This window comes from Lissotriton helveticus, chromosome 1_1 (genome assembly GCF_964261635.1).
Source record: "Lissotriton helveticus chromosome 1_1, aLisHel1.1, whole genome shotgun sequence".
Taxonomy (NCBI): domain Eukaryota; kingdom Metazoa; phylum Chordata; class Amphibia; order Caudata; family Salamandridae; genus Lissotriton; species Lissotriton helveticus.
In genome coordinates, this window is record NC_136057.1 from 1,729,431,892 (window position 1) to 1,729,458,551 (window position 26,660).

The window sequence follows — 26,660 nt, forward strand, 5'->3', positions numbered from 1 at the left end:
AGAACGTTACGCATAATCGTCGCCTCCGGTCCTGACATAGAATTAGTCTCCTTCCCCAAAATAGAATTTGACTTCTGCCCTACACACCCAGAGACATCAGCAACAACGAGCATCAGATTACTAAAACGTTTCCGAATGTCACAGAGTGATGCGGCTGTGCACCCCCTCCCCGCCTCCAGAATTATGAAAATTATTCCCAGCTCGTCTGCTTTGCAAATCCCGGCAACGCGTGACGTAACCCGGAGCTGCGCCTTTCCGAGGTAGATTGGACAAATCACAGGCTATGTAGTGAAAATAGCCAAAATTAACTTTAGTTGTAAATATTTTGCCCATTAAACCATATACATGTAAGCAATGTTAAATCACGCAGCTACCCATTCAATTAACATTACATAGATGCAATAACAACCAAACACAGTTTTCTCTCTGCAAACGGCGACTGTTCGTATTTCGCGCTGAACGGTGCTTGGCCCAGCCCTCTCTTGCAGAGGCCGCCGCCCTCTTCCCGCATCCTTCGGCGTCTCCGCGGCAGACAGCGGCCCCCAGGACTGTAGGATCCCCAGCCGACTCCGGCACAGCCAGCCATGCTCTCCCGCCTCCTAAAGGAGCACCAGGCCAAGCAGAGCGAACGCCGGGATCTCCAGGGTAGGTCCACCGGCGCGCGGCCTAGTATGTCCACAGCATCCCCGGCCTCGAGTAGCCGCGTCGCTCGGTTCCGTGTGGCACTATTCTCGGCAGCGTATGTGGTTTGCCTCCTTCGCCGAGGCCTGTCACGGGGGGCAGATCCTGTGACCTGATCTGTGCATTGAGGACCTTAACTGCGTATCCACTAAGTAACAACTGTATTGCGAGACTGGCCAGAGTTGTTTTGATCTATTCTGGTCATTTTCGTCCCTTATTTGTCTTCTGTTCTCCCCGTGTTGTTTATTGTGGTTGAATGACCGCATTGAAAAAATGATAAAAATCAATAAAAGCTACACTGAGCTGAAGTATATTTCCGTTGGGGAGCAGAGGGGTAGGGTAGGGTACTTGGCTTCTCCTCCCCACACAGAATTGGCGTTTTCTGAGGTTTTAACACCCCTGTCATAAACAAAATATCTGATCAGGAGAACATCTCTCTGTCCACCCCCAACGTTGTCTTTTTCGTTCTAGGTTGACCCTCCCTCCCTTTATAGTAGTTAAACTTTTGATATGTTTGCAGGAAGGCCTATTTTGTCAGGGGGTTAAATGGGGGATACTTTTTTTTCTAATTGGGAACTTGTTTTTATAATTGAATTTTGTGGCATGCCACCCATATTCAAAACATAAGCAAAAATATAAATATTATAATGACTTAATCAGCAGACCAGTTTAGTGTTATGAAAGTGTGACAACTGCAACAATATTCTCATGTAGCTTATTTTCGGCACCTTGATGCGTTTATGGAAACTGAATTGTAAGAAAACAGTGAAAAAGAATTCGTTAAATAAAATTATTTTTAGGCTTCCAACAGCACCCAATCTTTAGGTAAGCATGAGCCAATTACAGTGTTTAGTTAGCAAAAAATTATGCAAAAACACTAGTTTGAGAGAGCTAGGTTGTTATGTTTCACCAATGATCTGTTTGCATATATCTTATGGTTAAAATAGACGCATTGCATAGGGTTCCGGTGTAAGCCAATGTATTATGAATTGGTGTTAGTCTATCTGTGTGATCTAGCAAATAGCCTTTTTTTCTCATGCCCTGAACCTGAGAGGTGCTGAGGTTTGAGTAATCTTTCATAGGGGGCACTGCAGTGGTGGCAGCTCTTTTGAATTGTGCTTGTGTAATTTGATGATGATTTTATGTGATGTATTAGACCCTCTGCCATTATTACATAGTTAATTCCCAATGTAGCACTACCCCTGAACATAAGATCCACAGATAACTATCTTATTTTCAGCAGACTACTCAAGAGTTGGCTCGTTCCTACCTAACCACCATACTCAAACACAATATACAGCACATCCCTGTGTATATAAACATTTAATTTGATTATATGTATGTGTATTTCTTGATATAAATATGCATAGGTATCAATATAATTATCACTTTACTCCTACTGTAAAAAAGTTTACTCTCTCCAATGCACTACCCTATGTTTCACCCTATACCTCTCAATATATCCTCCTCATCCACGCTAGACTTTCTAGACTCTTCCCTCCTCTATTCCTCCTTTCTCATCCCAAACCTCATCTTACTACTATGATCTCTCAAACTCTTTCTAGATTTTTCTCTCCCCCATTATTCTTTTAAGTCCATCTAACAAACTCGCATGTCCACCGCTCAAATTAACTACATTTTCACTTTACTAATCCACCACTAATCATTTTTGGGTCTGGAGTAGCATGTTACTCGCCGTAAGGTGCTTTGAAACCTCATCAGGGGTAGTAAGCGCTATACAAATACAATTACAATATAATCATGACAGGCTTTTTTCAACAAACAATAAACCTTTGTAGAGGCTAATATGGCTCCGTAAAAAATTCCAGGATCAGATTCAGTTGCAAAGTTTGTTGGAAGGTTTAAAAAAAAAAAAAAAAAAAGAGAATGCACCTTTCATTCTAATAGTGATAGTTACGATTGACTTAAATATCAGATATTCACCCATCACACCTGATAAAAGAATCCTTCAGCCACAGGAAAGGTTCTTGAACAGCTTTAATGACACCCAACAGGGAGGCAAGTGGTCTCAGCAAAGTCCAGGCTTCAACTGCCCTTTGCTTGACCAACAACATTCTTTTAATGACAAGACGCATTCCTTATAAGGAATGCTCACTCTTAAAGGAAAAGATACAACACATCTCCCTCATTACAATGCAAAATATAATAAAGATAACAGAAAAATATGAAGATAATAAAAAAGAAGAATGAACTAAAACAACCAATAATATAACAAGGAAATAATACAGGATACGAATACAGTAAATCACTTGGAACAATAATCTTGTAAATACTGAGGAGGTCTCCTAACTCTAGTGCTGCGGAGAGGAATGTTCTGCGCCAAACGATTGAAACATTTAGATTTTACAAAACAATCAGAATTTGGCTTAACAGAAACTTCAGAACGTTCCCCAATGCCACCCTCCCTTGCACACTTGGATAACCGAGACATACTCCATACATCTCCCCCTGCAAGCATCACAACATTTTTCATAACCTTAACAATGCGCCTGGGACCAAAGTACTTAGATTCACCTTTTGGTGACCAACCACCTTCTTAACGTAAACAAGGTGATCTACATTCCATGAAATCTTCGTTGCTCCTTTTCTGACATCAAACCTCCACTCATAGTTGTCCTGATAATTCTTTACCCTCCAATCACTCACCACACAACCTCTTTCTTTCACACATAACCATAAAGGATTTAATTTAGAGCCAGCCACTCTCCCTTTCAATTTTTTAAAAGGTGACAAACCAGTTACACTATTAGGAGTGTTCCTGTGGGCCCACAATTTTTCCCGGAGAATGGGCTTGAGTGGAACCCTCATTTCCAAAGCAGTCTGGGCACAAGCTCTAATTATTCTATTCATGCTCTCCACCAAACCATTTGCCTGAGGAGCATAAAGAGCAGTTCTTTGATGGGTGATGGATAAGTCCTTCAAAAAGTCAATCATTTCTTGCGAAGTAAATTGCACCCCATTATCAGCATCAAGAACATCAGGGACCCCTCACAAGTGAAAGCATCCTTAAGAAACTCAATAACGTTTCTGCTCAACACTGAACCCATACAAGAAGCAGATAACCACTTCGACGTATAGTCCACCAGAACAACAACAAACCTCTCAGAAGGAGCTAAATGCTCAAAAGGACCAACAATATCCACAGCCAGTTTGGACCTTGGACGCTCCGGAATAGCAACAGGCGAGAGAGGGGTGATCCTCACCTTCTTTGACTTATCATTACTAGCACAAATGATGCAATCTCTAACAACAGACTCCACTTCACGGTCCAATTCAGGCCACCAATAGGACTCCCTAACCCCTGCCTTCGTGAGGCTACGTCCAAGATGACCTTCATGCGCTAAATTTATGATTTTCTCCCTGATCATCAGAGGAGGAATTAACCTGTCACCCCTAAATAATTCGCCCTGTACAATGTTTACTTCATCTCTAACATTCCAGTAACCTTTAGCTGAATCAGGAACCTCCTTTAAAGCTGGCCAACCATCCACTGTAAATCTCATGACAATATCTCTAGCTGGATCACTTGTAAAACAATCTTTCCATTCCACCTCATTCAAAGCTGACTCCTTCACCCATGCAACACTTTGGACCTCAGGATCGCACACCACACATTTTTCCAGAGGCGATCTAGAAAGAAAATCGGCAGGTATATTCTTAAAACCTGGCAAATATTCTACCAGAAAATTTTACTCCATAAGTCCTTCAACCCACCTCTTGATCCTAGGCGTCGTGCATTCAACATTCCTACAAGAAAACAACCGTATAAGGGGTTTGTGGTCCGACCTAACAATGAAAGGTATGCCCCATAAATAAAATCTAAAATGCTTGATGGCCCAAAAACAAGCTAGAGCCTCACGCTCGATAACAGAATAAGGTTCCTCAGCACCTTTAAGTGAGCGAGAAGCAAATCCAATGACCTTCTCTGTGCCATCAACAATCTGTGAAAGCACAGCTCCTAACCCACGTAAACTTGCATCAGTAGTCAAAATAGTTTTCTTGTACACATCAAAATGTCCCAAGGTTGGCATTTTCGCAATTTCAGATTTCACCGTTTCAAAAGCCTCAGAACATTCCCTGTCCCAATTAAAAACAGCACCTTTCTTCAATAGAAGTCTAATGGGCTGCATCACACTAGCAAAATTGCGAATACATTTTGAGTAATACTCAGACAGTTCATTAAAAGATTTCACCTGATCCTTATCCGAAGGAGGCTGAGCTTGCAATATGGCCTCAGCCAAATCAATTTTGGGACTAATACCCTCCCCCGAAATGGAGTGTCCCAGATAGGATACAGAACTCACTCTAAATTTGCATTTTTCACATTTCAACGTCAGCCCACATTCTTTCAGCCTGGACAGAACTCCAAATAAAATGTCATCATGTTTGCCCATATCACTCCCATACACTAAAATATCATCCTGGAAGAACAATACAGAATTGATACCTGATAAAACATTTTTCATCACCCTCTGAAAACAAGCAGCTGCGCTCGCCAAACCGAACGGCATTCTAACAAACCTGTAAGCACCAACCGGTGTTACAAAGGATGTCAGGTGTCTAGAATCCTCATGAAGCAAAATCTGATGATACGACGCCGATAAATCCATAACACTAAACACAGTGGCACCACCCACTCTCGTCAAAATCTCATTTATATTCGGCAAAGGCTGCCTGTCAACCCAAATTGAGCTGTTCAGACTCCTCAGGTCCACACACATCCTAATTTTGCTACCCTTGTCCTTTGAGGCCAAAACAATGGGCGCAAGCCATTCAGAGGATTCTATCTCCTCAATCACCCCAAGCTCTAGCAACCTATCAATTTCATCCTGGAGTGGTTTCAACATAAGATTAGGTACTTTCCTTACTTTGCGTACCACAGGTTTTGCATTACTTTTTAGAATTATCCTATGTTTAAAACCCTTCAAAAGACCTAACCTCTCAGTGAAAACTTCTGGAAATTTCTCAAGAATATCCAGAATATCATTTTGTTGAGAAACCAACATAACTTGTTCAGGAGCATTCGGATTTAAGATAATCCCTAGGTCCCTCTGATGACGCCAACCAAGAAGATTATCCCCCCTTTTAGCAACATAAACCTTGCCCACGGTTTCTCTCCCCTTGAACAAAATGGTCTGGATAGAATAACCAACTAGATCAATCTTTTGTCTCCCATACCCAACTGGATTGATATCAGGAGCCAACAGCTTGATCCTGTCAGTCCCAAAATTTGAAAACCAAAACTTGTCACTAATAAGCGTAAACAGTGAACCAGAATCAGCTAGTACTGGAACCACCTTATCTGCAATACAAATGTCACAAATGGGCATGGTTACAACATCAATATCTATCGGCTTTACATCATTCACAACTTCAACCATATTTGCATTATTTGGTTCCACAACTTCCACAACCTCAACAACATCAGTATCAATTGTTTTTACATCATTCACAACTTCAGATGATGGTTCAATGACACAATGAACAGCATGTTGAACCCATTCCTCTTCTTCATCAACAAAATTCACTTTGCTGTTGTTACACATCCTTGCGTCATGACCCTTCTTGCCACAACTCCTGCAAACAGTGCTTTTGGCAAAACAGTTCGGGTAGTTCGGCCCATGCCTTTCACTTCCACATCTGGGGCATCTAATCTTACTGTCTTTATTATGACTAAAAGTCTGTCTAGGCCTCTCAGGTCTTAAAGAAATTTTCTCTTGTTTCATAGGAATTTTACCCACTGCCGCAACATTCGCTTCAGGATGAAACATTTCTCGATTCTCACTGCTAATACTAGAGTCAGGGTCTAATTGGCTAGGACCCTTCCTTATCTCTTTCACCGAAGTAGATGTATGCTCAACACTCTCCACTATAAGTATGGCCTCTTTCAAGCTGGGATTCTTTGACAGTAATTTTTCTTGGATCTTCTGATCATTTGTGCAACGTACAAGTTGATCACGAATGAGTGAGTCAGTCAATTGGTCAAAATCACAGGTCTGCGCCAGAGATTTAAGTGCGGCTACATAATTTCCCACTCTCACATTTCCCTTGCGTACGCATGAAAAATGTATGTCTCTCCATGACTACATTGATGCGCGCCCCAAAATGATTTTTCAAAAGGAGAACACTCATCTCGTACACATCACTGGGTTCACCTGCTCCTCTGCCAATGGGTATAGGATCCAAACTGTCATATATGTTCCTCCCTTCTATTCCCAAGTTGTTCAGCAAAACTGCCTGTTTCCTGACCGCAGAAAACTTTTCACCACCAATAGCGAGCAAATACGAGTCAAAAATCGGTTTCCATTTCTTCCAGGGCAAAATTGGTTCACCCTGCTCACTCAAAAATTGAGGCGGCTGGTTCATCCCACTTGTTGATGATGACATTCCGAAAAAAATAAATAACCGGACAAGCTAAAACAACAATCTAAAATAAGAATCCAAAAGAATTATTAAAACAACAAGCTAAATCGAAGATGAATAGCTGAAAATGCGCCTACTTCAAAGTCAATGGAAACAAAATAAATTTTAAAAAAACTAGACAAAATCCAAAATGATGGTTCCTTCCTTACTTCTTTATACCTGGTACTTATTAATCCACTTCATTTGACTTGCCTCTTTCTTCACAAAACACCTCCAACAGTATCACACTAAGCCACTAAATATTAGAGTGACACGCTTTATATGAAACTCCGTCGCTGTTTACTTCGTCTTCACTCGGCAACCGAGCGCGCTTCCTGAACACGGAGCGCGACGCTCTCATTCGGCAATAGAGCGTTTCCTGGCAACCGGTTGCACTCCGGTATCTAAGCGTGTCACGCTACGTCATGTGATGACATCACAAATCCAGCTCTCCGCTCACCACAGACACGGAGACAGAACGTGCCGGGAGTTCGTGCACAGATCGTTCCAGATATTCAAATGACGCCGCGACTAGAAAGTTAAGTACTTCCAGATATCTTTAAACAGTTTTAAACACAAAAAAAATCGTCAAACTGTGTGCCAATCTCGTCACAACGCCATGCACAGCAACCCTTCAAAATAATGCGCACGTCTTGAAATGCACACGGCAGTCAGTAAATCATTCCAAAAAAATCCAAAATGTGGAATCTCGCGCACGCTGGGCTCTTTATTTCCTGCTGGGTGATTTCCTCCGTCGCCAGTGATAAAAGAATCCTTCAGCCACAGGAAAGGTTCTTGAACAGCTTTAATGACACCCAACAGGGAGGCAAGTGGTCTCAGCAAAGTCCAGGCTTCAACTGCCCTTTGCTTGACCAACAACATTCTTTTAATGACAAGACGCATTCCTCATAAGGAATGCTCACTCTTAAAGGAAAAGATACAACAAAACCATACTTTCCAGTTTGGATTATTAAAGAAAAAACATCTAGTTTCTTGGAACTTGGGCTCCAGTTATCTAGCCCTATTGCAAGTAACGATTTAGAAGAATGTCAACTGTAGGAAAACAGAGAATCTGGAACGGGGGAGTGGCGGTCACTACTATGGAACAACCTTTTTCTGTTTGTATTTTTCCCAAATATTTTGAGGTTTTAAATTCTGTTTGAGAACAGTCTATTTTTGGGCAATCCCCATTGTATTGCTCGCCTAGTCATCTACTTCTATTCATGCTTTGAGCAGACAGTTTAAGACAGTTAGCTCCATACCTGCTCTTTACAAATTGCATAATCCCTTAACCCCTTTACTGCGGCGCAAATTCTGCCGCAGTGCGGGCGTTCTATTAGGTGGGCGGGGCTGTCGACCAACGGACGTGCGCAGCACTACCGAGGTAGTGCTTGCGACGGCCGTTGGCCGACGCACGCATCAAAGGGGTTAAATGCAGTGATGTTAATGGACCACATTCCTGAGTCAGGACATGTTCCGATAATCTACAACAATTCAAGTTGGATACAGTCAGTTCACATTAATATTCCTAGCTGTGTACCATTTTTAGCTTCGTAACTTTTTTGACTTTACTCTTTTTTCATGTGTTACCTGTTGTGGAATCATCTGTCAGAATTATGATTGATGAGCACCACTGCAGAAATATTATTGATCGTTGAATGTTTACAGCTCAGTATGCCTTCTGTGCTGTGATAATTTAGTAAGTACTTGTTAGTTACTGGAAGTGTTTTCCCTCGGGTAGCTCCTTTCCTGTCTGCTGCAGCTACGTAGAGAAGCTTGAAGCGTTTCGGCTCTATAGTCTGCAGTTGGGTTAGTGACCAGATACTATAACCCAAGGCTTCTAATTCCACAGTCCACCTTCCATTGACATACTCTTGGATTGTCCCTCCCTTGAAGTCATTTGATGCACATGCTTTTCTAATGGTGAATTATCTATATGTCTTGTTTCAATGCATTTCGCCTCATTCTGAGTTCAGTGATATCTTTAAAATCAAGCACAGATGCTATTTTACCCGCCATTCTGTAATACACCAACACCTACAATTTATCTGACAGGGGATCATTGTATTCATATAGAATTAGAGGATGTTAGATTGACCAGATTTTCTTGTCCTCATGAGCTTAAAGAGCATTGCTATGAGGTTTGACATGTCAACTTATACCCCACTGAACTAATCCCGTAGACCACTACAACGTTATGGAACGGATTTTTAGATCTCACTGTTTTTGAATGACCTGTTGTTGACCATACCAAAACTTGTAGTGGGCTTGGGCCCTCCCATTGCTTATCGTTCATGGCTTTCTTGTCAATCTTGAGTGCCTTGCTTCTTATTTGATGGCTTTCTCTCCATTTTGGCTTACTCCCTGGTGCATAGCTTCTTTACCATCTATTTGATTGGATGACTCGTGTCCCTCTACTACTACTTATTTCTTTCTGCTCTTTACAGGAGTGCATGTGTTTTCCTGCTCTCGTGACTGCTTCCCCCTCCAAATACCTGCCCCCATGCTCTCCGTGTTGCTGCACTCCATCCACTCGTCCGTTGCTTCTCCAACCTGCTGTTTTTTTTCCCTTAAATTAATATTTCCCACACATTGACTTCTTTTCAACCGCTCCTCTGTTGTTCCCCTGCCTATTTTGACGTGGTACATGAAATAAATAAATGTTCTTTTTATTTTTTAAAGGTTTTTTAGAGGGCCCGCAGCGACTAATTGCTGCTGGACTGCCCCCTTTTTCTAATGTGCGCTTTTGAGACCCTTTAATTTTGTTATTTACTGCGCCAAGAATGGAATCCGCCATCTTGGAATGGTAAATAAAAAAATAAAAAATGACGTCTGTGTTCTAATGCATGTGCTCGCTTGCATGATGATGCATGTGCACAGCATCATGCTGCGTTGCTGTAGCTTTATGGCGCAATAATTTGTTCACATCTTTGCCCTTTTTTTTGCCTATGACAAAGGCATTGTCAAGACTGATAGGTCAAAAGGGCAAGACCTATTAGCTTTCCTAATGCTTTATGCAGTCTTATGACTTGATTCAGCTTTTCACTGTACTTTATACACAAGCTCACTAATTCTCACACTAAGATTGTGCACTGTGCCAGTAGCACTTTATTTATTTATTGCACAGCATCTATGAAATTTGACCAGACCAAGTTACAAGTTTAAGGATTGTTCCTGATATTTTCAAAATTAATTTCCATGTGTGTTCATGAGTATTTTAAACTGATTCAATCTGCCTGTTGGTATTGAATTGTTGTTGATCTTGTAAAGCAGAACACACTCCTCTTATAAAAATATATATATGTATGTATGTATGTAAGTAAGTAAGTATGACCCAGCGCTTTCCAAACGTTTTAGGACCAGAACCCAATTAGCTTTAAAGGACATAGGGCAGAGCAGTTATTAATTTTTTTTATGTATTAACAGGAACTGTATGTAAATGTCACAACCCTGATATCAGACTGTGGCTATTAAGGCCGGTGTGGCTGATTGATGCCTAGGTATTTTGTGTAGGACTCTGGCTGCTGCGTTTTGGACCACTTCATAAAAAGTCTCCAAGTTGTCCAGAGTGCAGCAGCTAGAGTTCTTCACAAAATACCTAAACATCATCCCGCCAAACCATCTATAATAGCCTTTCACTGGCTTCCAGTTTAAAAGCAAATTCTTTTTAAAGCTCTCTGCATCGCACATCGGGCCTTCTATGGAAAAGGCCTGCTTATCATCCGGAACCAGGGAGGTTCCTTCCGTCAAGGACTCATGTCGGTACCCAAGATTAAAAGAGAGAGAAGTAGTGATCGCTCCTTTAAGTATCTTGTACTCTTGAGTTTGCTCCCCTCTGAAGTCAGAAGTCTGCTTCAGAAAAATTCTTACAACTCACCTTTTCTGAAGTAGGGGCACTAGCGTTATGGGTCAATCAATCAATCATAGGTCATGTAGGTAATCCGGAAAGGCTGTTGGAATAATCGCTGGTAGGCCGCTCGGGTAGCTATTTGCTATACAAGAACAACTTGTATTGAATATTGATGTGCCCATAAAAGTGGCCTATGGTGAACTGCACTGGAGTCTGGAGCAGGAACACTTTCAGAGTGGAGTGCTGGCCTGTGGCATCCATTCACTAAAATCAAAAGGCTTCTGAAAAAAATGATTTTGATAACAATAAATTTAGCAAATTTGAAAAAAATCCCTTCTGCAGCAGAGTATGCAGAAGTGGTTGGTATCCATTTTAGTGTTAAAGCGAGGCCCTGCGGTGCAATATATCATGAACACAGCCCAAGGGAATTGGAGTACTATACATAATCACCAGATTACATTACACAAAATCAGATTAATTTTTTATTTCATGCACCGGAGATTACGTGATTTGCCCAGAATCATAGGATGTTGAGCCAACGTCCAGGCTTGAGCCTGGGTCCCCTGATCCACTGTTGGCACCTCTGGCTGTTAGACCACATCCATATTTATCAATTTATGCGTAAGAGTCATACACAAGTGGTATGGTTGTGTATAATCACGTGTAGTGATCACATTTACCGTTGGAATGACTTTGTGAAGTAACAAAACGCCAGCAACAAATACTGGAAGGTTCACCCTGAGTGTTGTTTGGAGTACTTGCAAAGGTTTGTTTTAAACCTGGACTTGAGGACATTGTTCAGCGCTTTTGCACTGGTGCGCAAATTGGACTAATCATTTAAAATATAACTTGCATACAGGCCAGGCCTTTCGCGACTCACCAAAAACCGCCACTGGCCCACCAGTGGGTCCTGATCCACAGTTTGGGAAATGCCTGTATAACCTGTTCTTGGGTACACTATCAATAAGTGATCCATGAGAAAAAAAATTCCCCCCATCATTGCAATAGCCTAGAAATGAATAAATTACCGCCATTGTAGCCATCTTTCTAAATTCTGGAGGAAGCAGGGGGTAACTAAATACTTTTATCGCCAATTATACATGCAGTTATTAGGATTCTGATGCCTTAGCACGTAGCAGCTCCTGGTTCAAGTTGTTCATTCTCTCGAAGTTTTTGCTCCCACATTATGCAGGACTTTGCATTGGTTTTAGCTCCACCATGCTCCAGTGCAGGAGGAGTTATCTTTGAAGGCCGCTTTAGCAGCAGATGTTCCCAGCAACAGCTGGTCGGCTTTCTGCAATGGCCGCTATGGGAAACTATACTGTGGCTTGCCCCAGATTGACTGTAATAACTGAGCTGCAAAACGAATGCTTCAGTTAATCACAAACACAAAACATCTTAGCTAAAAGGAGATGAGGAATGCTGGCCCAAAAACGTGAGAAAGTAACATGGGTTACAGAACAGAAAAAAATGAGACGTATTGTGCACCTTAAATCCCTTATCACACCCACCAGTCTGGTGCATTCTTAAATTTACCTCTGCAAACAGGAGAATCTCCTTAATGGGGCTTTGTATCACCAGTAGTATCCTACACAGTTGTGTACCTACATTCCTGCAAATATGGCATAGGTCGTACCAGGCTCTAGTTTCAGATGCGAGTCCCAAACTTTAGCACACTCGCTGTTGCACGTTCAAACTGAAAAACTCTGGCACTCTTTTCTGGCCTTCATCAGGAATGTTCCTGGCGTTTTGCTGTCTGCAAGGCCATAAGGACCTTGCAGTCCCTGCAACTACCAACATTGCGAGTAGCCTGTTTCTTAGTAAATGAATAAATAAAAAATCAAAATCAAAGCACAGTTCCCAGATTCAGCTGAGGATTGATATTGATATGCTGCCAGTTGCACCCTAAACTGTGATTTTTTCCAGATGCAATCAATTATACTTAAATAAGCCACCTCCTTAATCTTACTCCAGGCGTATAATTAAAGAAAGCTTAAAGACGTCCCTTCTGAAATCTGCCACAGATGTAAATCAATGTTTTCAACTATCTGTCTTAGTGAAACTGCCAGCAGAAGCAGAACACTCTTCAAGTAAATGAAGCACTGCATCAACCCCCTCCTGATTAACGCTACACAGTCAGATTGAATGCCAACAAAGTATTTTTCATTGAAAAAAGAAAGAAGCTCTAATAGCACACCAACACCAAGCCATCTCCTCTTAGACCCACGTCATCTTGCAGCATCCTGCAGTGGCCATCCTTCAAAGTTATATATCTTCTGGAACTTACCGGCATGTTTCAATCCTTAAAAGATGTTTCATATAATAGTGTCTTCCCGCCTCCTTCATGAAAGCACTCTCTTTAGAAGAACTATCACTCCTTCTACTCACATTTGTCAGTGCCTTCCTCACTTATGTAATATTCCCAGATACTGTCGAGACTGGGCAGATTCTCCCACTCCTGAACATATGTACACTAGACCCCGATGACCTCACCAATTACTCCCTCTTTATCAACAAGCTCATTGAAAAAGCAATGTCTGCTCAACTCCAACATCACATCATCAGTACCAACCATTTTCCTGCATGAGTACCAATCTGGCTTCAGGTGCAGCAGAATAGACACTGCTACCATAGAAATTGTAGACCACACACCCTCCTGACCACAGGTAAAGATGACCACTGCCTCCTAAATATGGCTGCATCACTCGGTCACCCTCAACAAAGTCTACTGTCCCAGCTTCATCCACACCCTAAAGTTTCAATTGAGGTTCTCAGGTAGCATCCTTCATTAGTTCTCCTCCTACTTATCCAGCTGACACCCGTTTGTTGAAATGAGACCCTCCAGGTCCTAAAAGTTCCTTATGACCTCCAGAGTCTCCCAACTTGTCTCTGTCATGGAGCCTGTCAAACTCTACTTACATAAAGGCATTATAATTCACCAATATGTTGCCCATTCACAACTCTACTTGAAAGTCTCCACCATTCCTGACATCCTGTGTCTCAAACATTTGCTGCACCTCGCCCTGACTCGGATACTCTGTACTTACCTGAAGTTCATCTCCTCAAGACTGAATTTCTGTTGTATGCCAAGAACAAAGAGCAACAAGTATCCCAAAACTGGTTGTCTGACATGAACTCAGACTGAGTCAAACTCCAACTTGCACCCAGCGCAAGGCCAATTGGATTTTCTCTGGATACCAACCTCATCTTCAAGGAACACATACTCCAGAAAACAAAAACAACCTGATAACCAGCTCTCTCCACTAAAGAAAATGAGACAGTTTTTTTCCAGAAAGCAGCTTCAGAACTGCTATTCAGTCAAATGTACTCTTGTACCTGGATGAGGACACACTCCACACTGATTCCAACATGCCACCACACGTCTCATTCAGAGCACTTTTCCGATTCTCTCAGGTATCAACTGTAGGACATTGGGTTACTTCTTAGGGGGATTGAAACCCTACTCAAGCAGCAACCACTATTCTTGTCAGGATGAAACGCGCACAACCCCAAATTAACCTGTGATTAACACTGTGGTAGCTTGGCATAAAAGCAGTCCGTCTTAACTTGGAGGTAATGTGTAAAGTATTTATGTAGTATTTATGGAGTATGCAATTCAAACAGTAAGAAAGGGAAAGCGCAATGCAATAAAAATTCCACACCAATTTAGAAAAATGTAATAAATTATTTGACACCAAAATGACAAAAATCAAATTGCGCAATTCTGTAGATTTAAGTGAAAACAGTGATTAGAAGCACAAAGTGACAACTGTAGTTATTTTGTCATGCCGGACCTGGACAAAGTCACAAGTTCAGGCCAACCACGATTGAGCGCAAGTCAGATACAGGGGCCAAGTTAGGCCCGCTGAACAAAGTAGCTTACACCCTGGTTGCAGAGTGTTTCGAGATCCTGCCTCGAGGATGCGTCGCACAGCGGCGGTTCCCACTACGCTGCAATGTGAGGTCCTGTGATGCTTCGCACTGTGGCGGTTCTGATGATGCTGTCGACAGAGCTTGTGATTCGAGGTCGTCGTCGAGGATGCCGTCAACGAAGGCTTGCAATGTAAAGTCCTGTGATGGGGCAGTTCTGAGGAGCACCAATGCAAAGTTGTGTGTCGGGGAAGTGTTGCGCAGTTGTGGTTCTGATGCAGAGATATGTCCTGCTGTGTCGGTTTGCCCAAGAGATCACAGCTGAGCTGGCAGAGCACCTTCAAATCCATTTCCAAGGGCCCAGGACGGGGGTGACACCACAGTGGTGGGGTGGGGGAGGGGTGAGGGGGGTGGGCAAGACTCACTGTAGGCAGAGTCCCAGTGCTGGGTGCTAGGTAGTTGGAGCCTTTTCTGCCCCTGAGACTCTGATCAGGAGTCCAGCCAACTAGCCTTTCCAGTCACTCTGATGGTCCTGTGTTCAAAGTACAGATCCAGTCCTTCTCACTCAGGCACCAGGGCAACAGAGTAGCAGTTCTTCTCTTTAGTCTTTCACAGGTCCAGATGTGTACTAAGGACCTGGGTCAAAGGGTCTACTATTTATACCTGGTGCCAGTTTTGAAGTAGGAGGTTCTGGAGGTTTCCACCCCCATAGGTGTTTGAAATCTTCTGTCTCCCTGCCCTGTCCCCAGTTTGTCTGGGGACACAAAAGACTATTGTGAAACTCATTGTCAGTGTGCCGAGGCAGAGATTTTGTGATGTGCAAGTGTGATAGGTAACAGCTCCTCTACCTATCAACTCCGAGATGGCCTGTCCTGCAAATACTATTCCCCCTTTTGTCTTACTGTCAGGAAGCAATACACAAAGTCCAACTGCACCAAGTCGTGTGACCTAGTATACACTGCGCTCTCAAAATGTTATGTCTATTTGCAATTGCGCACTAATCTCCCATGAGGGTATAAAGGAGTTTGAGCAGCTGCGTAGGTGGGTGTCCTCTTGAGAGTAATTCGAAGAGTCTCCTTGTGAAACTCAAGAAGGGAGGAAGAGGCTCTGATGTGTTTTGCGAGACTGTTCATGTTTTTGGTGTTATGCATGAGAACTAACGATCTCTGGTTTTGCTCTTTTGAATGTCTGGGACATTTGCGCATGAGGCTGAGCGTACATGTCTGTTAGGATGATGAGTGTATACGGTTGCTGAGCTATGGTGGATGGATGAGTGTTGTGTAAGCCTTTGTTTGTTTGCGTGAGGAGTTTTAATTGGCTGTGTTTGTAAACGGGGAGCCACTGTAGGTCTCTGAGATGGGGCGAGATGTTGGTGGAGCACGGGAATCATACTATGGTTTCGCAGCAGCGTTCTGGAGCCTATCTAGGAGTCGCTTAGAGATTGAGGCGTAAAGTTAGCTTTGTGGATCAACCACGCATTGCCAGCTGGCTCCTAAAGACAGCACGAGTATCCTCACATGGTTCATGTTGAGTGCCGTAAATCAAAAACTGTTAGGAGTTCGGCTTTATGCTCAAGAAACTCTGGCAAACTACGTTTCTTGTTGTTGAGGAAAGAAGATGAGCAACTGATGAAATTAAAAAGAATGGAATCTACACGTTAAAACCTGGTCTAAACTCACGGAAGCAGTTCAAGGGAATAATCCTAGATTGTTTTGGAACCTGATCAGATGAGACTGTGAAAGCGCCCCTAGAAATCTCGAGTTTAGCATCATGGCCCAGTCTTGGATCAACCATTTCACCATCCAACAAGGTGCAGCCAGCTGAACGAAGAGAGGGCTCTGTCTCTGAATGTTGCTAATAATTTAGTACTGAGTAACATTACATTTCCACTCTTGGCGGTATCTGGTATCACAACTCCTGAATTTGTGGAAAGAGAAGTTTAAGCCACTATTTTGATCCAAAATGTATGAAAGGGCCCAGTCCTGATCAAATTTATTCCGACATCTATTGCAACAATTTACCTATTTGCGTCCCAATTCTAATGGCTGCATATAATGCAATCTGGTAATTCGGGGAAGTCCCACCTTCTTGAACAGCAGCAGTTATTTTCCCTCTGCACAACAAAAGGTAACCAGAAGGTACCAGGAAACTATCGTCCAATCTCACTCCTGGACAGTGTGGAAAAATTGATGCTAAATTACTTCTGATTTGGCTAGAGGCCTGGACTGAGGGACATAACATGTGATCTCCATTTTAAGCTGGCTTCTGCAAGTCGCAAGACACTATTAATCAAGTAATCATATTGTTTTTAAAAAGTAAACTTCAGGCAGGTGGACTACAGTCTGCTCTTTTTTTTATTTTATTTTGTATAACATTTATCAATCTCAGTACAGGTTTTGGCTCTGTGAACAGGCCAGCTAATTGGCATGCCCTGGAAAAACAGGGTATTAACAACAAGCTCTTGCGCGTCATAAAGTTGCTTCATCAGAATAACACAGCTGTGGTGAGATTTGGCCCCAAGGGCGAGTGCACTCCAAGTTTTGACATAGAATTGGGCGTAAGGCTAGGGTGCGTGATTGCATTGTGAGTATTTTACTAATTTATTAATGATGTGGGCGGTCAACTGCTAACCTTAAACCTGAGTGTCCCCACGATTAGAGGGATTAAAGCACTCATTCTGCTTTTTGCCGATGACTCAGTTTTATTTTCCTTACTGAGCTTTCCATGAACAAACTTCTCAATTATCTCAAAATGTATTGTCCTGACAATCTTTAAATGAATGTATCCAAAATAAAATGTTAGTCAATTCATGGCACGGTTTGAATTTAAAGTATGCCATCAAAAGGTAGATCAGGTTGACTCCTACGATTACCTACTGATCAGGAATGACGCCAATTTAAACTGGGCCAAAGAGCAGAAGAAGAGTTGAACGAGTATTCTCCAGCAGTCAAATGCCATAATCTGCTTCAGCAGTTGTGTTGGACGTAGAACGATTAAACCAGAACTACGGCCCTATAAAGCCAAAGCAAACGCTTCTGGCCTGTATGTTGCCAAGATTTGGAGGGCTAACAAGGCATCCGGTAAACCGAAAACCTATTGTGGCGTTACTTGTTCGGAAACCATGGGACCCTCAAGCCTAGAAAGATTAAAAGGAAATTATTGGTCATGGTACTCTGACCAGCACCATGGCAAATTGTTTCTCACGTTACGGGAAATCAAACCTGTATTTGGGTTTGAGAATTACATTGACCATTTATTCCCACCAATAAAAAGAGCATTGCTTATAAAATTCCAGGCTACGGTGTCTCCCTGTAAAGTTCTTCATGCAGAGTGAGGCCCAACTCTAGTGGCAATTCCATCTGCATCTGCCTGGCGATGAGACAAATATAGAAAGAAAAATTGATTGACAGAATGCAGAACAATGTCATACACTCACCCCGTACAGAGATCTGGGCCTAAATCCATCGGTTTTTTGCTCACCATTCCATTCCAGTTTGGACCCACTATATGCAAATCTGTCTTGACTCTGCGCCCAATGGGAACAGTCTAGCCCGAACTGCCAGTCCAGGTCCCCCCTGGACTGGAAACAAGCATCCTAGGACTGGTTTCAGGGTTTCACCCCTCTTCAGCCAGGATAGCTTGACTCCAGTGGCATGGAGAGCACAGGTCCCACGTCTGGGCATACCTGTCCTGATCGGGGTGGCAAATGCAAAAAAAACAATTGGTGAACTGAATGCAGAACAATGTCATACACTCACCCCGTACAGAGATCTGGGCCTAAATCAATAGTTTTTTTGCTCACCATGCCATTCCATTTTGGACCCAACCATATTCAAAACAGTCTTGACCCTGCGCCCAAGGGGAATAGTCCAGCCGGAACTGCCAGGCAGGTCCTCCCTGGACTGGAAACAAGAATCCTAGGACCGGTGTCGGGGTTGCATATGGTTGGGTCCAAACTGGAATGGCATGGTGAGCAAAAAAGGATGGATTTAGGCCCAGATCTCTGTACTAAGGTGAATGTATGACATTGTTCTGCATTCTGTCCATCAATTGTTCTTTTTTGCATCGGTCACCCTGAGTGGGACGGGGTTTGCCCAGCTGTGGGTCCCGTGCACTCCATGCCACTGGAGTAAAGCTATCCTGTCTGGTGAGGGGTGCACCTGCTGATTACATCAGCAGGTGCACTGTCCATTGCTTTTAGGTTGGCACCCCATGCATGCTGGGCAAGCAGCAATCTCTGCAGCAGGTGCCTTATCCTTTGGAGATGAGCAGTAGATCAGATTCCTACCAAGTGGGTGGATAGAGCAGAAATATTGCCACATGTCTGGTTTGCCAACTGAAAATGCTTGGGTTGTTTCCTCTTTGTTCCGAAGGTCCCCACCCCGTGCTACTGTGGAGAGGCGTATTCTCTGGACCTCTCCTGACTTGGGTGTGTGTGCAAGGCAATCCGCCAGGGAAAGGGGCAGGATTCTTTACTCAGAAGCCTTGCAAATCTCAACCAAAAGCACACCTAGTCCTCACACCTCTGCATGGAGAACCTCTGGAACCTGTGGAGAGGCCCAATTTACCCACAAGCCAGCATTCTCCGAAGTCTCTCTATACAAATTTTTATTAGTAGACTAGGCGGAAGTTTGGGTTGCAGGAACTCAATGACATCCTAGAATTCTGTGATCTAAACACTGAACATAAGGGTGCACTCAGTTCATGATATTTTAGTTTTGTTATGTTATGTCTACTTGTACAGTGCACCAGTCACCCGTGAGGGTATCCAGATGGTTGGGACAAGACAATGCTCACTTTCTAAATGTAACATTTTGTGAATTAAAATCCATTGAAGAGGGTTTAAAATTACATTATTTAAACACCAAATTCAACATTCCTACCTGCTGCCACAATTGAAAGTGATCTCTTATTAATTGTAATAAGGTAACCCAATGTTATCCTATGGGAGAGGTAGGCCTTACAGTAGTGAAAAACAAATGTAAGAGTTTTTTACTACCGGGACATTTAAAACTTAAAAGTACATGTCCAACTTTTTTAATATACTGCACCCTGCCCTACTGACTGTTTAGGGCTTCCTTTAGGGGTGACTTATATGTATTAAAAGAAAGGTTTAATCGTGCCAAAAGGTTCACTTTGGGATATTGAATTTCAGTTAAAAACTGCATACACAACCTGCAATGGCAGGCCTGAGCTGTGTTTGATAGAATACTTAAGTGGGTGTCGCAATTATTTCTGCAGGCCCTCTAGTAGCATTTAATTTACAGGCTCTGGGTACATGTAGTACTACTTTACTAGGGTCTTGTAACTAAATTAAATGTGCCAATTGGATGTAAGCCAATGGTACCACGTTTTAGGGAGTGAGCACACGCACTTTAGCACTGGTTAGCAGTGGTAAAGTGCAGAGTCTTAAGGCCAACAAAATTGAGATCAGCAAAAAGGGAGGTGTAAGGCATAATGTTCGGGAGAAGACTACAGTAAGGCTGACCGGACCAACACTAACATTCTACTCACATATTGGTCACACCAAGGAACATTCTTTCCACAGACATGGGTATAGAAAAAACGGTTGTCAGTGTATCGAGCCCCTTCAGTTCTTGAACATATACAAGACTGAAGGAAGGGTTACAACAGTGTTTTTGGTCTTTTCGGTTTGATCAAGGAGGATGTACTGTATTCCCTACACCACCTCTCATTCCCCCCTCTTGGTATCACAGTAAGATGGAACCGTAGAGATAACCATGTGACCAGAGGATACGATGCATCTCTGAAGGGAGGTGCAGGTAAAGGGCACCCTTCAGATTATTTATTTGGTACTAGAGGGCATGGTTTATATCACTTTAACATTACTGGTAGTCTTGGAAAGCATGGTGGCAGATAAGGTTTTTTATTCAGATCCAAGGATGCACTGCTTATTGTGGTGATCCAAGGGATGGGTGTAGATGAGGACCTGGCGAAGATTAGGGGGAGCTTAGAGGACATGGGACGGATCACAACATGATAGACGCCCTATAAGTTGCTGCAGAGCTTGGTGAGGTGGTTAGGGGGGCATGCGTTAGCTTAGATGGCCATGGGTATACTAGATGGTAAAGTTCATGTTGGGGAATACTATAAGGACCTCCTGCAAGTCAGTTGGTAAGGGAGAATCGTACAGGTGTTCAGGGGGGCTCAGAGAGGAAGGTACACTTGGTACAGTGCGGATAGATAACATTTACAGAGACATGTCCAGATTGGAGGCACTGATAAAAGTACATTGGGCCTGGTGCAGATCAGGTGAGGCACTGTTGGCACAGTGCAGGTCTGGACGCAAAGAGCAACAAATGAAACAAAACTATGGAGGATCGCGGGTGCACAGAGTACAGATAGGAGGGCACCGTGCTGATTGGACGAAGATAATAGGGCATGGCACTGCCCTGGGCAGACCCTCCAGGATTTCGCGGCAAACCGCGAAATCAGTACTTTTGTAAAAATGGTGCAATTTTTACAAAAGTGCCCGCGAAATCGGCACTTTTGTAAAAAGTCAGCGAATTTTACAAAATTGCCCATGTAATTGAACTGAAGGAATGCAGGGAAAAGGTTTATGAGGGGTCTTTAGGGAGCAGAGGCGCAACTAGAGCCACATTTGGAGGGGGGGGCTAAGGAAACATTTTGGGGGGGCGGAATCTTTAAGGAATAGGCACAGTGGAGCTACAGGGGCGCTTAGAAGGGGTGAAACAATGGAATGGAAGAGGAAGATGTTGCTTCTTTGAGTGGGTTTTTTGCAGGCAGGGAAGACTGTTATACTTGCTCAGCGTGTGAGTTGCTTTATGACCCGTGTGATCTCATGTAGTGCTCAATATGTGTGACCTTGTCTGTTGCAGAATTCTACTGGGGTTGAAAACAGTGTCTCTACTCACCTTTGGGGAGTAATATCACTACGGACGATGTAATTGGAGAATGCATGTGCAGTTGATGCTGTAGTATTCCTTGTTCGCATTCTTGTCGTAAATGTGTCTATACTCCTTGTATTTGCTTGCTGTATGTCATGCCAGTGAATTCCAAGTCATCATTCGCTGTACAGTTGATTTAAAATTTTAATAAAGTTAAAAAAAAAACATTGTTTTGGTTAATCCACCTGCAAGGAGGTCAAACCAGAGGCCAATCCATGGGCCCCAATGGAAGCAGGAAATGAATCACACCATATGGTTTGCAAATGAAAGATTGCCATGCTTCTGTCCAGAGGGATGTTTACACACCAACGCACCAGGTACACTGTTCCACTCTACCTGCTGCACTAATGCTGTTTCCCTGTCTAGAACCGATAATGCAGATATCATAGGTGCACAACGTGCTAGCAAGTCTCTCACACTGACTCAGCCAGTGTGTTTCCTGTGAATAATCATTACAGCGGTTTTGATAAAATGTGTGTGAACCATTTTGGCATGGTAGGCTGCAAGAGCCCTGGGGAACCCCGTAACGTAGATGACTACATGAGAAAGTCACAGCAGAGCACTAGCAACAGTCTTGCCGCTACCAATTAAAAACCATCTACGGGGATACATTGCATTGTCACATATGAGGACCTTCAAATTGTTCACGATGTGCGCTGAACAAAAACCTGTCTCGTGTTTGATTTTATAACATGTTGCTCCAGCTGTAATCGGAAGCAAGCCCACATATATGGTACACATGACAAACGACCTGCCACAGAGTAAGTTAACATCCATGGGCAAGGGCGTATTTTGTTAAAGATTTAAATTAAAATTGCCCATTATGATAAAATCTGAAGAGGCAAATTGTTGAAATAGGTAGACAACCAGACTGGACATTTAATCAACCTATGCCTCTCCGTTCTAGAGACGGGTTAATATAAACATTCCTAATTAAAACACACATACTTCCTTGAACAAAGTTTTAAAAATCAACTGAAAAGCTTTTGACAAAGGAAACTGAAAGTTTTGGGATTGTTACCTTAAAACTGTTTTGAAAAGTTACCAGGTCCCCCGCTTGCCCTGCCTTGTGAAGAATGTTTACAAGTAGGGACTTCTAAGCCTCAAACCCCCAAAAGGTGGGAGCCGAGATTTAGTACAAAGAGGAAGAAAGAGAGAGAAAGTGTGTGGGGGGAGGGGGGTGTATGTGTGTGTGTGTGTGTGTGTGTAAGCATATATCATGCAGCTGCAAGTAGTGCAAACACAATCCGATCAAGGGACCAGGTACATGGAAACGTAGAATCTAACCGTCTGTTAGGGGCATTATTGTCACTTGCTAATCTGGAGGTGATTCAGTTTGTGGCATGTGTGCCATGAACTACTTGCATACAGTTGATGTAGGAATAAGGGGAACAGAGCCCATTCCGTTGTACACACCTTTGTATTAATGCCCCCCTCTTAGGGCATTATATACACTTAGGAATGTTTATAGGAATGGTGAGGTTTAGGGGTTTGGGATAATTTAGGGAGATGTGGAATAGTTGAAGACATCGGGTGGACTTGGGACAGTGTGAGTGCTTTGAGTGGGGTCAGGTGGCGGAATGAGGTCATAGGTTTGAATGGAGGTACAAGGAGGAATAGGGGCAGATGTGCTGGAAGCACTTGTGTCAGAGGAGGTATTAGACCTCCCTGTGTGGCAGACAGGGCAGAGAGCATATCTTCCAGAATGTTAACCAGTTTAGACAGTTGCTGAGTTAGATTTGCTTTAAAACACTTGGAAATTGTGGCTCGTCATCCTGTGATTCTGGGCAAGTCACTTAATCTCCCTATGCCTATAAACAATGCATGTATTTGTGTTGTAATTGTGTAGTGTGACTGGTGCACATGTGAAGAGCTTCAATACCTTTGGGTCAAGTTGGAGCTATAATTAAAAAAACTACAGAAGAATGCAGAAGAATGCACTAGGAGGTTAAAACTAAAAACAAAGTCTTAACATAAGGAAAGACACATGGATACCCACTTACTTGCTGATTTGTACAGAGTGAAACCAGAAAATTTAGATAAAATCGTGGCTTCCATGCCGAAATTGTGTGATCTTAGGCAAATATTTAATTTCACTGAGGTAGGTTCTGGAATGCCATTTCCTATGGGATGCTACCAGGCCATCTTTGATGGGCTTCTCAGAACCTATACTAAAGCAAAAGGAGGATTGCATTTCCAAGGGTTAACAGCCTTTACCCGTGGGCTGCTTCCTCTGTTCCATATCCCAGGTTGCCTATTTCAAAGCGGAATACTCTGCTAAAACAGTTTCCATTGATATAAGGCTGAAAATGAATGATTAGGAGTAAAATAAAGTGCCATAAAAATGCCGCAAAATTTCCATATTTGTGCCGCTAAATTTCCATATTTGTGCCGCTAAATTTGCTAATCCATGCCACTATATCCTGGGGGGGTCTGCCTGGGGGAACTGTGCAAGTAAAATAGACCAGAGAAGAGACTCAATGCAGGTCGGAGGACACTGTACGACTCTAGAGCAGGGTGCTCGTAAAGGACTCACGGGGTGGTGTAAGGGCACAGTTCTGGTGATGGGGTATTCTGCAGTTCGAGGGGTTTAAGTAGTAGAACAGGTTGCATGTTAGGTGGTGATAGAAGGCCAGGAGTAGGTAAGTGGGCAAGGCGTCAATGTGGCTGTGTCTAGCGGGCAGACTGAGAAGCTAAACATCTATCGCTGTCTTTAGTCCACTGCTTATTGTAACTGTTTTTTCTCCTGTTCTAAAGTGTCAACTGTGCTGAATTTTTTTTCTTTCTTCAGAAAAGAGACGAAAGGAGGCGATTGCTGCAGCGACATGTTTGACAGAAGCACTGGTGGATCACCTGAATGTGGGGTAAGCAGCAGACAGCACCCCCTCTAAATGGGGGGGGGGGAGACAGGTTTGTGTGTGTGCATGGAAGACTAGTTTCTCTCCAGACATAGGCGGATAGGTTTTTCTATACACAGATATCGAAGGTTATGGAGTCAAACTGTGCTGTACATGTACTCTGATCTTCATTGAAAATCACAGCTCCCTTAAACGAGGACCGGCCCAGCTCTGCTTGTGGGAACCCAGAACCTCAACAGTTAATTGTGCACTCAGCACTCCTCAGAACAGCACAGTGTTGCCAGGCTTAGGCAGCCATCCTTATCTCGGAAAACCAAGGCACATCAGTGCCGAGTGATCTAAACAGTGATGTGTGTGCTCTCTAAGCTACACTGTAGCCTAACCAGATGGAGGCCACAACAGACCTTGTCTGTATAGATCAAGCCACGCCATCAAGTGTGTCTCTAGTAACTTAAACAGTGAACTCCAACTCTGCGCCTTCTGCATTAACCTTTTACATGTAAGGAGAGTGATGCCGTTCTTCTGTCTCACCCAAAATTCTTCAAAATAAAGAAGTCAAAATATTCCAAGCTTGAAATGCATTTGGGACTCGGTGAAAAGTTGGAATAGTATTGTGAGAGAAATTCTACATCCTCCATAATGTCTTGACTGCAACAGCCAAAACCTCGATATGGCTGCTCTGGGGGGGCAGACCTCCAGATCACCCTGGACACTAAACCATGGCAAGTGCTGTTTCACCGCACCACTAACTTTGCTCGCCATGCTCAGGACAGGGAGATTCTATAGAAATTCATATACCGCTGGCACCTCACCCCCACTGTCTACAAATTATCAATCCCACCCACTCCAAGGTGTACTATCATGGATGTGGGGGCACCAGAAAGAACCCTTATACACGTGTTAGTTCATGCCCCCATATGCAATCTTTTCAGCATTCTCCCAGATTCACGGCTGTGATCTACAAATTTCCTGATCTTGCTATCCTGGGCACACTTGCTGGGGACCTCTACGCACTCCACTCCACAGCGAACAAGTGCATCTTCCACCTGTTTCTTGCTGCCAAACACAAAATAATTTCGCTATGGGCGAAACCCATCACCCAGTCTGTGAACTCTGGCTTCAGAAAGTGTGGCAACTGTTGGGGCACAAAAAGATCGAATACGATTTAGTAGATAAAACACAGCTGTTTGACAAATTGTAGGACCCAGTTCTTACCTGCTTGAACTCTGACTTCGAGGCCGGGCTAGCCATATGCCCGCAGAAACTTTGTGCACTGGGCTTACTCGGCCCAACGCTAACGCCTCGCTTTGGTACTCTTTCCATTGTGATCTCTGGCGTGGGATCCATGAAGATTTCTTATGAGAATGTTTGGGTGTGGGATTGGGAGGAACGAGTTTGCGTTTGGACAGTTCTGTTGGGTCTTTTACCGTTGTGTTTACTGTGTTGTTTTTGATCTCTGCGAAAACTTTAATAGACACTATTGAAACATAAAAAAGCAGAACACAACACTAAAGGAAGTCCAGCTAGCGTTAAATGCAAAATAGCAAGCAGCACATTAAAAGAATAAAAGACCCTTGTCCTTTCAACTGACCAGCATGCTCGCTTTTTAAGTGTCAGTTGGAGGATAATGCTAAAATACATAAACTTTGGGTATGTATGTATGTGTGTGTGTGTGTGTGTGTGTGTGTGTGTGTACACGTATGTATATATATATATATTACTAAATATTTGTTTCACCTTCCAGCTGTCATGTGTCTTTACTCCCCACGTACTTCCTGGAAATCCAAGAAAAAAAAAACCAAGCGGCACATCTCCGGACAGTACAATACTTTATAGTGCACAAAGACGGCGCGTTTCGTCCAGAGCCTTTTTTGAGTAAACTTTGGGGATATATTTATATACACACACACACACACACCCCCCATGGGTAGGGTTGCAACCTAGCTATTTGTTACCCCCCTGGCCTGTATTTGTATGGCCTGGTCAGAACATATCTCATTAAGAAGTGTGTGAGGGGTGTCCAAATCGTTTCAGAATGATTATTAGAGC

General features: G+C 43.1%; 1 protein-coding gene across 2 annotated transcripts in view; it reads left to right on the forward strand.

The window, feature by feature from the left end:
* Positions 1-363: 363 nt before the first annotated feature.
* BLOC1S1 (biogenesis of lysosomal organelles complex 1 subunit 1) overlaps positions 364-26,660 on the forward strand; it is a 167,323-nt gene continuing 141,026 nt past the window's right edge. Inside the window, exons 1-2 of one of the 2 annotated variants that reach the window (XM_078689178.1) lie at positions 364-645; positions 24,545-24,617. In XM_078689178.1, coding sequence (XP_078545304.1) covers positions 585-645; positions 24,545-24,617 — 134 coding nt within the window. In that variant the 5' untranslated portion in view covers positions 364-584. The remainder of the gene's footprint in view (positions 646-24,544; positions 24,618-26,660) is intronic. The other variant, XM_078689179.1, reaches the window with a different exon arrangement.